We start from the raw sequence: 12,194 nt of genomic DNA, 5'->3' as shown, positions 1-12,194 counted from the left end.
CCGTGACTACTTGGCTTAACTTGGCTGTAAAGCACTTTAGGATGACCCAGGTGCGTGAATGACACTATATAAATGTAACATTTTTTCATTTTATTGGAATGTCATATTGTGGATAATTATATAATGTGCTGTAAGTAAAGCAAAAGAAAAAAGTTTTCAAGCACCTCTTTTCCATTACAGAGAAATGTTGTCCAAACTGTGGTGCACCCTTGAATCTCATGCCTTGCCGAGGTCATGGGGGATATCCTGTTACCAACTTTTGGAGGCATGAAGGAAAATGCATATTTTTTCAGGTTGGTTTTTCTTCCTTTTTAAAACACGTTGACCTGCATGCATCATCAGGTGCTACAATATACACATCTTTCCTGAAGGGAAATTTGAATTGTTGCTTTTTTGAAATTTTGGTTAGAAAGCAATAGGAAGGATTTCAATGGCATGTGTAATTACAGGCAAAGAAGATAACAACAACTGAACACGGTGGTGGGCATGGGGTTGGGGTGGGAGGAGGGGCTGTTGGGAGTGAGGTTGTTCATTTGAATATGGTTTTTAATAATTTTGTTTAAAGTCAAAATGGTTAAAAATACTGAAGTGAATGCCAGACATTTTACGGACAGCATTAATCTGTTTTTTTAAAACACTCTTTCAATTCAATAAAAAAAATGTTTCCACAGGTACAATTTGCAATCATTAAACCAGTTGTGTGGGTGGGGGAAAGTTGGGAGAGAGGGGGGTGAATAATTTTCAGTGCAAAGGCAGCATGAAAAATAAAGAACTTTCTAAAAAAAAGTTTAAAAAATGTTTTAAAGAAGTATTTTTGCAAAGCAGGAATGTTCTTTCAATTTTGTTTCCATAAAATGACATTTACCCTTGATTTTAAAAAGGCATATTCTACATTTATCACCATTCATAAAAGAGTCTAATTTACTTTCTAGGCCAACTCTTTTTAAAATATCCCATTAGGGCATTACATTTTATCGCACTGCTGGCTAAATGCACTGGCACCCTGTGATTGTTTTAGTTTAGTTTATGAGAATAAACAATAGAAAGATCCACTAACAAGTTTGTATACCTCCAGCAAGTTTTAAATCAGTGCCTGATTTCCTTTGTTTATCACCAGTCATTGAGAAAATTACCATCTAGAACATAGTTGTAAATTTCAGTGTTGATTACTTCATATACAGCAATATAAACACAAATCCTGCAAGCTGGCATGTACAGATCAAAGTGCGAAGACCATAACAAAGTTGAGAAAGCCAATTTTTTCCTACTGGTTTCTCCTCACTTGGAGACAAAATTTTTATAAAATTTACTAATTTGCAACTTTTGCTCACCATTATAATCTAGGTATTTAGCATAAACTAGGTCACCTTAAAGGAACAAGTCACTTGAAGCACAAGTGTTCTTAAAGTTCCCACCGCTCTGTCCACTATATAAGGTGAATGGTAAAACCATAGTAGGTTGTAGCAATGAAACAGCATGGCTTGATTGAATAGAACCAACAGCACATCCACATCTGGATATAGGGACATTTTTCTGTAGTGAAAAATAATTCACATCCTTACTTTTCTAAAAAAGAGAGCTATGTTTGCAGCCTTGCTGAGCTATTCACTATTCAATAGCAGTTGTCAACAAATCAGTCGTCATTCTAAGGATCTCATCACTAAGGTAATGGGCAAACAGCTGAAGCTCAAAGCCCCACCTTTACCTGAAATCAGCAAAGTTTTTTAAACCCGTAAAGGCTGTTGTGAGGAATGTATTGAACTGTCTGAAATAGCTGGTGCCCTTAATATTGTAAACAGCACCATAGCTCTAGACCAGATGGAGGCAGCTGTTTGTGATAAGCATGGACACTAAGAGGTGAGGACTGTACGAATAAATTTATAGCATAAGTCAAAATAAATTCAGTGTGAATAAACCCTAAATATCGATTACAAAATTGCCAAATAAGTAAATAGCTTAGTTCCCTCAGAGCTGCTGTCATAGTTTGCACATGTGAAAGAGGTTTTCTCCACACTTCTGAAGTTACAAGGATGGAGCAGGAACACTTGCAAAAATTCCCAGCCATGGTTTAAAATTTTATTCATGACAGGATGCAACATATTTAGTCAGTGTAGGCCATTAGACAGAAAGTAGTAGACTTGAGCCTCACTCTGGGATTTGAGTACATAATCCAGGATTGTTCTGAGAAAGTTTTGCAATCTTGGAGGCGTCATCCTTTGGATGTGACATTAAACCGAGGCATCATTTGCCTGTTACAATTGGATGGTAAAGAGTCAAGGGCACAAACTCAATAAGTAGGTATGTTTCCCAATGGCCTGGACAACTTTCTTCTCTTAATCAACTCTATCAAAATAATCAATTGGCCATCTTTCTACTGTTCGTAAGATCTTGCTATGTTCAAAATGGATTGCCATATTTGCATATGTAAGTCACTGAACACTAAGTCACAGTGATTAATTATAAATTAAGTTCTTTAAAATTTTCTGAGATGTGAGGAGATAAAGTCCTTTTAATAAGAATTTGATTTCACCTTTCAGTTACTTAATTTCTACTGTTTGTGATAGAGTTGCTAATATAGCCTTAGATGGTTATAGTGGACTTATCTGTACATACCTGATTTATGCAGTATGACTGATGTAACCTGTTAAGTCAAGTTTGACAAACTGTAGCATTGGTCATGGTTTGCCAATTAATCCGGTGTAATACACAACGTTTGTTGGTTGGGAGAAACAGACAGGCTGGGGGGTCTTCAATGGTGTAGGCCAAATTTGGTGTCATTTCAGCCTTTGCACAACAAAGGTCCTTGAAATCTTTCAGGACATCCTGGCTGGTCAGGAATAAAAGTTTATGTTTTGGATGGTCCCTCTGATCTGTGGACTAGGCATGGTTTTTGGCTACTGGAGAGACTGCAGTCACACTTTGGTACATGCTTAACACTTATTTATTAGTTCTACATCTAAACAGGTTAGTGTAGGAATGTTGCTCCTGGGCATGGTGTTCCAACCTCCCACTTTCTCAAGAATCTAACACATGACTGACTAATGTCAGTGATACATCATCTATGTCTTACATTAGCATATCTATTCTGTTAAGCCTTTATATTCCACCTCCCCCCAAAGTATACTATCTACTTTTTGACAACAATGTGAAACTATAGGCCAGAATTTTTTGCTCCCATTGGCGGTGGGTGTCATGGCGGGCGTGAGAAGATAATATGGCGAGAAAGCCAAAAATCAGTTTTACGCTGTCATTGAACCAGTTTTTGATCATCTGCTCTGCCCGTCAATGGCGGGCCACGTTTCCCACCGCTGCACATTGGGAACGTAATTTCATTACTTTATCATTTTATTACAAGCCCTGCTTGCCAGTATCATTCCGTGGATCAACCAGGCACCCATGCATATGTGTTTCACAAATGCACATAAGCGGCTTGCACCTGTTGAGCTACACTTTGCTTGGGACTTCGAGATATGTTTGCCTGTCTTGCTTCGGGCAGTACTCGCAGTCATCAGTGCCAGGCTTTGCAGGCAGTACATCACTTTTAGGGGGGCTCATGGGCAGATCTCTACCTACCCGATCAGCCATAAAATGGGAATGGCTTTTCAATAGGGAAGGGCTGTACTGGGGAAGGAGGTGTCCCAAGGTGTGTGTGGGGGCACATGTTGACCTGTGTTAGTGGCCTCAAGATGGTGAGCACTGAGGAAGCAGTCTCCAGAGGAGATGAGGCCAGATCAAGATGTGAGGGTGTGAGAGAGTGGTGATGTCCCTTGAGCTGGCAGGAGTGAGATGCCTGTGAAAGTGTGATGGCCTTGTGAGTATGAGAGTTTAGAGTGCTGAGATGGTTGCTTTACAATGGCGGCTCAGGTGAAATCATTCATCCTCTTTCTGCACTGGATGGTCAACCTTTTCTGTGCAGTGTTGGCACTGATCACCACTGCCACTACTTCCCATGCTGCAGAGGTAAGATTGGTGGACCTATTGCGCCCAGAGCGGGGGCGGAGGACATCACAGTGGGCCTCCAAAAAGCATGGGTCATTGAATTCTTCTTGGCTTTCAGGGCCATGTCTTCACTGGAGCAGTCCTGGGCTGCAAGCATTGAGCAGTGTGTTTGTGGCTGCACTTTAGATATGGCACCTGGAGTGAGGTAAACGGCGAGATAATGGCAAGATGAGCAATTCAGAGGCTGCCCACCAGCAAGATGGCATGTTTCCTGTGGCTGCATAATGAATGAGGTGGGAAGCGGATGATATGGTGCAAAACCTGCCATTGCGACCGATTAAACATCACTTTTCACACCTGATTCTGCACTTAGTGCAAATTTGGGACAATTCCATGTCTAACTATTTGCACTGCATTTCTGTAACTCCCTTTTTACAACTACAGATTCTACCCAAATCCAACACTTACTCTTCCTCCTCCCCAAGTCACAGTCCTGTGGGATTCAGTCTCCCACAGTATTCTCAGCCCTTAGGGAAGACGCCTTGGAGACATGTGGGTTTTTTCTTTGTCTTGGAGGACATCATCATCAGCAGAATGGCGCAGCAATTTAACAGCATGGCTGGTAAGCAGAGTGTAGGTTTCAGGACTACTGAACTGCAAGGATAGTGAGTCATTTGTAATGAAAGATGGATCCAAGAGACAGTGAAAGGCATCAACCTTTGGATGCCCTGGGACTTAGAAGAGAAGTCAGGATTCCCGTTCCCTTGAAGAACACAGAGCACCTTCAGAAGATGGATGATCTTCAACTCCAGTGAAGACTCTCACAGCTGTATTATTCACTGCTGCATCGAAGCTGGAAAAGCTATTGAAGATTTGAGATTCCAATGAATCTCTAGGACAAAGGGAGAAAGAAAACAACAAGATTCTAGAAAGCCTTTCAGGAATAGAGGGAGAGGTGATTTCCAGAAGGACTATCCATTTTCAGTAGGCACTGTAAGACAGCCAAATCTTTCTCTGTGTGAGCCTGCACCACCTGGGCAATAGGAAAAATTACTGAGGATATAGAGACAGGACAGCACCATCTCCTGCAATGGAACAAATTTTAACAACAAAATGAAGACAAATTTTCTGTAGATGAATAACTCAGAGACAAGTTTGTTGTACAGGATTGTAAAGCTTTAGAAGGGCTAAAGGTTCGGCCACAGCTTGTGCTGATATATAGCACTAGAGGGAGGGTGATTTTTAGCTGGGACTGATGTATGGGCTTCAATTGACTTTTACTTCTGGAAGCATCCCCCATGAACTCTAACATGGAATCAGACAAGACATTCTCCCTGGAAGACACTTAATGGACAACCAGTGATAGATTAGGTATTACATTGGTAAGTTCAGTAGAATAAAGATCTGAATGCTGCTCAGCTGTTAGAAACACAGCTGGCTTCTCAAAAAAGGCATCAAAGACTTCATGTATCAATTGGAAAGACTGACCAACCTCTAGGACTTCATCCTCAACAGACTGCAATGGCTTCTTCTTCATCACTTTTTTCTGCAAAGATCCAACTTAGGTCCAGCAGGTCCTCATGCAGACAGTCACCAGTACCTTCTGTATCACCACCACTGGCCTAACTTCACAAAGAACTGAGAAATTCATATCTGCATTCTCCACCTGGGGTGTAGTTGTTGATGTCTCACTGCTGATTGAATAAGCCTCCTTATTCAAGAAGGCTGCAGTTCCACTGGTTCTGAAAAAAAGGTTGAAGATTGCTCAAATGCTGGACATCATCTGGGGATTTTTTCAGAATTCCTAGAAGTACACCAATATCTCCACTCAATAACGTTGATTGTGGACAATGTAGAGAGAATCAACAATCTGTTGCCCCTTGTAACGAGAGGAGGAATTCTCTTGCCTTTGATTGGAAGGCTTGTGCCATCTGGGCCTTGCAATTTGATATCTGATGGGTGAAGAGGTATTGTCTGAAGCCAGTCTAGATTATTGCCAGCTTCAGTATCCATTTTAAGGTGACATCGAAGCCTTTAATTTGCTGGATTAAGGCCATTAACTTCCCTTAGAAACTGTAATTTTGTCATTGTCTTGATTTCCAATTTTTTAGATGCAGAATGTTTCATAAATACTTACTGGTCATCTACCTCGATTAAAGTTGTTGGATTTGCAGAATCACTTGAAATGTCCAGTTATCCTGCGCTGGAAGTATTCCATGCCCCCTGTTGGGCAGTCTTGGCATTGGTGTTGATTCTTTGCACCTTAACATAAGCATCTCAAATGGCTGCTTCCATGGAGTTTCTTGTCCTTTTTCATAGCTTGGCAGGCTTTCATGTGAATGGGGCCACTGCCCGTGGGCTTACCTAGTCAATGGAGTCACAAGAAGCTTCAGAGTTGCACCAAATTATAGCCTGGCCTGTCTTGCATACCGGACTACATGATCTAAAGTAAGGTCATTTTTTGGTCTGCAGTAAGTCAGAGTTTTTCATCTTGGACGTCCATGACTATACGATTGTGGATTAGCTTTTCCTTCAGCACTCTGTGTTCTCAAGTAACAGCTAGGCGATATAGGTCGTCAGAAGTAATTCAATTGATTCCCCAGGTTACTGGGATCTTTGGTTAAAATGTGCTTGCTCTATTATTAAGTTTCACTTCAGGCTACGATATGTGTCAAAGGCTTTGAAAACAGTGTCAAAGTCCATGCTGGACTCTTCTACTCTCTGCCTCAGGAGAACATCGTCTGCTACTGAACCTATAGCATAAAGAAAGGAACTGACTTGATTTTGCTTTTTTTGCGTGAAGGCCCAATGTTGTTTGATACTGAAGGAAATGGTGTTTCCACAGCCCCCATTTCTGGCCTCTCTGTGGGCTTTTGAGGCAGTCAAATGGGTGGGATAAGGACAGGGAATGCTTACTGGATACGGTCATTGTTACCTCTCTCCAGTTTGCCTCCTCCTTCTATCAGGTTATAAGTATGAGCTGCTCTCAAGTTTTTCTTCACACTGCCATTCCATTGATAGCACCAATTTATTTTTTACATTGATATCTCCACTGCTGGTTCCTAGGCGTGGTTCTTGGTTACTGCACAGAATGTAGTCAGACTCTGGTACTTTGCTTAACACTTGTTTATTACTACTATATCTAAATAGAGCAGACATTTTGCTCCTGAGCATGGTGCTCCAATCTCTCTCTCCCGAGTCTAACACTTGGCTGACTGATGTTTGTGATACATCATCATCTATGACATATATTAGCATATCCACTTTGTTAACCCTTTAAACTATAGGTTACATTCCTAGGATTTCATAATCATCAGAACATTGGGATATCCTAGAACATAGCTCAAAAAATGGAAGTAAAAGATATCCATTAATTCCTCATATTTAGACAATTGACCTAGTTTTAAAGATGCTTTCAGTTCCACATGGAAAATGTAAGTTGCTAAGGTTAAATGCCAATTCAAGGTGATCCCTTTAACTCAGGTTTTCTCTCTCCATACATTTCCAAAATACATTGTAGTCCTTATTCTAGCATTAGTATTTAGGTCATTGGTCCTTCAGAGTAACTTGCTGAGAGACATCATAAGTCAATGGTCCATTGAGTTCTGTTTCTGTGCTTCTACTTTCAATTTTGAGAAAGCTGAAAGTTAATGAAATTGATAAGATGCCTATTTTTGGGCAACTTTTGAAACCAGATCCCTGCCAATAAAAGTTTTTTTATTCTTCAGTTAGTTTAATTGCAGAAACCATCCAGTGATAGGTTGAAAACTCCAAGAATTCTGGGGCAGGTAGGGTCTTCATGGTTTTATTCAACTTTGGGTATATATTTTGTAATTTGTCATGGGGAATATTGGGACCCAAATCTAGTTTATGCCTGACAGTATTCACATTAAAAAGTTAATAATCATGACATAATCATTTGAACTTCATCAAGTGATAATATAGAACTGATCATCAAGCCAAAACAGTTGTATGTAATATAGCCCAGCAGATTTTTCATCTGGAAGTGCCTGGCACTTGAAAATAAATTCATTGGAATAACATCTAAAATGCCATTACATATTTTATGCACTCAATTTCATTTCTTGGCAGGCAAAAGGTGTACATGATCACCCCAGGCCAGAAACAAAGACAGAAGCTGAAGCAAGGAGATCAATCAACAAAAAAAGACCATATGCTGAAAATTGTTGTTATAAAGACAAAAGGGAACTGCAGGTACCGTGTGCATTGCTGTTAACTGTTCAGCACAAGTGGTGGGGAAACCAATTTGGAAACAGTATAATTAGGATATCTTGATGCCAACAATGGGCAAGATAAATATAGCCAGCTTTGTTTCACAAGTGAAGATGCTGTCATCGAGTCAATATCTCACTTGAGGCAGTGGTTTAAAATGGCTTGCTTTCAATGAGCAGTCTCTTGCCATCAACTTGGTAGCCTGCCAAAATGTTTAACAACTAAGTCAGTCAGAACATTCAATGGACAGGAAGAAAAGCACTAATCCAATCCTAAACATTATCACAGCAACATTTATCACATTAAAATGCAACCTATATCAAAGGCTTATAAAATAGCACAGGGCATTCATTTTACAGCTAATAAAGGAACACTGAACCAGCGATGCTTGAACAACACTAAAATTGCACATCAAAGGTTTAACTTGAATGAGCAGCTAGGATTTAAGATGTGATACCTATTTTATATTCTGGGCAACTACTACTGAGCTTTTCCCCTTAAGATTGAATATATTGCATGGCATATAATTAGTTAAGGTTTTAGTAGATCTATTGCATTACTTCGAAAATACAATTGACAGGGAAAATGGGTGAAAAGAGGTGGTTAATTTCTAAGACATCAAAAACCAGGCAAAGCAATATTGAGATCTTAATGTTACACAAGTTATGGAATCAAGCAAATATGTGTTGGTTGATCTTATGCACACTATTTGGACTGCCCTATGCCCTTTCCATCACAATGATTTCTGGATAGCCTCTCATCCTATCCTTCATAAATTTTAACTCAACCAAAACTTTGCAGTCTATATTCTATCACACAGCAAGCCCCCACTTGCTCATTTCCCAGTTCCTATCAGTTTCTAGTTTCGCAATACCTCAAACCTCATGCTGGAATCCCTTCATGGCCTCTCTCTCTCTCTCGTTCTTAGTAACCTTCTCCAGCATAACAACATTCTCACCAAAGTCTCCATACTTTGGACTCTGACATTTTATGCACCCCCTGCCCATTCCCCTGCCACTTCGGCTTCCAGAACACATGCTCTGGAAATTCCTCCTGAATCCTCTCTGCCTATTCTCCTTCTTTAAGGCCCGTCTTAAAATCTACCTTTTTAAGCAAGGTTTTTCCATCTCCTCTGCTGATATCTTTCGCTCATCGAATCAGTCTACTAAATTCTTTTATGCAAAAAATGCTATATAAATGTAATTGTCATTGTTATAAATTGTATGCCAAATTATTACTTATATATATTTTGTTTGTTTAGCTGTTAACAGGGGCAATTGAAAATGAAGGATCTCTGCCAACATTTACCTCTAATCCAAAAAGTATTTTGTCCAATCTCTATGTAAATGGAAATCTCGAAGATTGTGTGGCAGTTGAGAACATCTCTGCTAGTCCATGTTTATCATATCCGAATGGGCATGACTTCGGAAAGCCCACCTACCTTTATGATCCGCATTGCGAAATGGATATCAGCAGATTCTATGGTAGATGTACACAATTTAGTGCAGGGTGCCATAATCCTGGGAATTATGGTGGCCCAGGAACAAACTGCAGTACAAATTTTGAGTGTGGAGAGTATCCCAACTGGAATAAAATTACATTGGGAAAGAATGCTTACAGCAACTCTTTTATTAGATACTCTCAAGGTTCTTCAGATCCTTGCAATGAAAATGCCAGTCCCAAGAACCTCAGAGACCCAACACAGAATGCACAAACTGCAATAAACAACATGAACAAAACCATGTACCAGACCTCTAAGCCCAATCTGGATGAATATAGTGATTATCTATACGATGCTATGTTCCTGCAAAATCAGAACAGCACCTATGTTCCTGCTGCTATTTATCCACTTTAGGGTCTCTCCAGGTACAATCACCATTAACTGCTATAGAAAATGTGGAGGGCAGAAACATACCAATTCTACCAATAATAAGACTTCTTTTTAACCTGTTGATTCTTAACTAAAACATCTATGAACTGAAAGATACTTAACATTCCTACTGGAAGTTTTTAACATCAACTCAAACATTAAATGCACTTAAACATTAATGAAAAACAAAAGAAAAACACAAGATCATATATTGGTTCAAATCATGCTGAAATTTCTGCTCTAGATTTTATGGTAAATATTGGGTGAAATTGCATCAGCTTTACATGAAAAATCATCAAAAATAGTAACTCAGAAGTTTGAGGAATATGGTAGCATGTTTGCAGTGTATCAACAACGATTAAGATCATGATTCTTGCTGGTACCCTGTATGACATTCTGCAGCACAGAAACACATTAACGTTGACAACCGTGTTATGATCAAATTTCTATAAAATGTAACACTCCTTCAGTTCATTAATGTACATAAATTCAGATGACATTCATCCACATGTGAAAATAAGTGGCTGACACATTTGTCACTGACATAGGATGTATGGTGCAATGAATTAATGGTTGTAAAAAGTTTCCTGCTTTTACCTTAGGATTACCTTAGGATTAATTATAATATACTAGCAGGTTATCTTGTGCAGAAGTAAAGCACTAGACCAAGCCTTTGCATGGTTGATAGTGAAAGAAAACAAAGATTCAAGAGTACATAACGATCCCTTTCTGAATGTTCAGAAACAATTACATTAGGAAAACTGTATTCTCAAACTACATATGAAAGGATGTCCCTTTGGGGATTTCTTTACTAGGGTCTCAAGTGCTCTTATTACATTTGACCTATGTCGTGTGTCATACAGGGATCATTTTTGATCACCACAGACTGCAAAAACAGACAGCACATTCTTCTAAACTTTCCACCCTAATAAGAGGGACATTTATCATCTTTTAAAAAATATTTGCCTCTGTGCCTCTTTTTTGATTACAAGTACTTTGCTTTGTGTCGTTTTATTACAATGCTTCATTTTGAAATTAACAATGTATATTACAAAAATGTTATCAAATGTCAGCATCAGCCTGAAGATTGTGTTCATACAGTTGTGATGCCATTAAAATTATCTACATGGATAAAGCTACATGTTGTATTGCTATTTGAATACAATCAAGTAAAACAATTTAAGAATATATCCTGAAGATCTTGATGAGCTCAATTTTAGTTAGGACCAGGGTTCATATTAGCTTGCTCTTATATTTAATTTGTTGCAACACATTACCACTTGTTCTAAATAAATGAAGGTGGTTTGTTTGCATTTAATCAAATCTGTATGTCCTAAAGAGCTGTTTTTGGATGCTCATTAAATGGCATAACAATAGCAATAACAAGTTCTTCTGTTGCAGTTTTCACCATTTATTAAGCTAATGCCTCATTATTCATCAGAAGTGCAGTATCATTAATTCTGGAGAGCAGTGAATGGCATACTGTTCTGGATTCAAACTGATCAGATGAATATTTCTGTTCAGTCAACCTCAAAAGGCCAAAAGTATTGGCAATGTCAATCTAAATTTTTGGGAACATATACTTACAGGGAAAATGTGACAATTTGGCATTAATTTGAAATCTTCCTCTGAAAAACATTAAATTGCAGAAGTGGTCAGAACTCATCTTTTAAGGTGAGCTGGTCAGTGCTGGTAGCCCAGGACTGAATTTTGCTATTGGAGGTGAAGTCCCGCGGTCAGGGGTGAAAGCAGGAGTGTGACCCCGCTCCGAGGGTGCGGGGTGGGGGAGCACGGCAGGACTCTGGGGCAGCATTTAACTGAGGGCTGGCAGCTCAGCATCACCATCCACGAGCAGCGGCCATTACTGAGGTTGCATCACCAGGGTGAGAGCGCCTCAAAGCCGGGGCACCCTCAAAGAGCAGGTGGGTTTTTTTTGAACAGCTGGGGTCACTCAGGACCTGGCAATGAGGTGGCTCATTGGGTACCTGTGCCACCTTGAGCTTGGGGGCCACTGCCACAGGGATCTGTTTGGGGGCCATGGAGCACCCTTAGAAGAGGCCTCCTTCCCAGAAACCCACTGGGAGGCCACCAGGGTTTACCTGGCATCTCCCCCACCCACCCACCCAAGTAGCAGTGGAATTTCCCGATGTGG

General features: G+C 39.8%; 1 protein-coding gene across 1 annotated transcript in view; it reads left to right on the top strand.

The window, feature by feature from the left end:
• The window catches only part of LOC121277642 (chorion-specific transcription factor GCMa-like), a 39,393-nt gene extending 28,937 nt beyond the window's left edge, over positions 1 to 10,456 (top strand). Inside the window, exons 4-6 of the mRNA XM_041187234.1 lie at positions 181 to 293; positions 8,032 to 8,154; positions 9,434 to 10,456. Of these exons, the coding sequence (XP_041043168.1) occupies positions 181 to 293; positions 8,032 to 8,154; positions 9,434 to 10,027 (830 nt within the window). The 3' untranslated portion in view covers positions 10,028 to 10,456. The remainder of the gene's footprint in view (positions 1 to 180; positions 294 to 8,031; positions 8,155 to 9,433) is intronic.
• The last annotated feature ends 1,738 nt before the right edge of the window (positions 10,457 to 12,194 follow it).

Source organism: Carcharodon carcharias, chromosome 5 (assembly GCF_017639515.1).
Source record: "Carcharodon carcharias isolate sCarCar2 chromosome 5, sCarCar2.pri, whole genome shotgun sequence".
Lineage (NCBI taxonomy): Eukaryota > Metazoa > Chordata > Chondrichthyes > Lamniformes > Lamnidae > Carcharodon > Carcharodon carcharias.
This window is presented reverse-complemented; position numbering and strand designations above follow the sequence as displayed.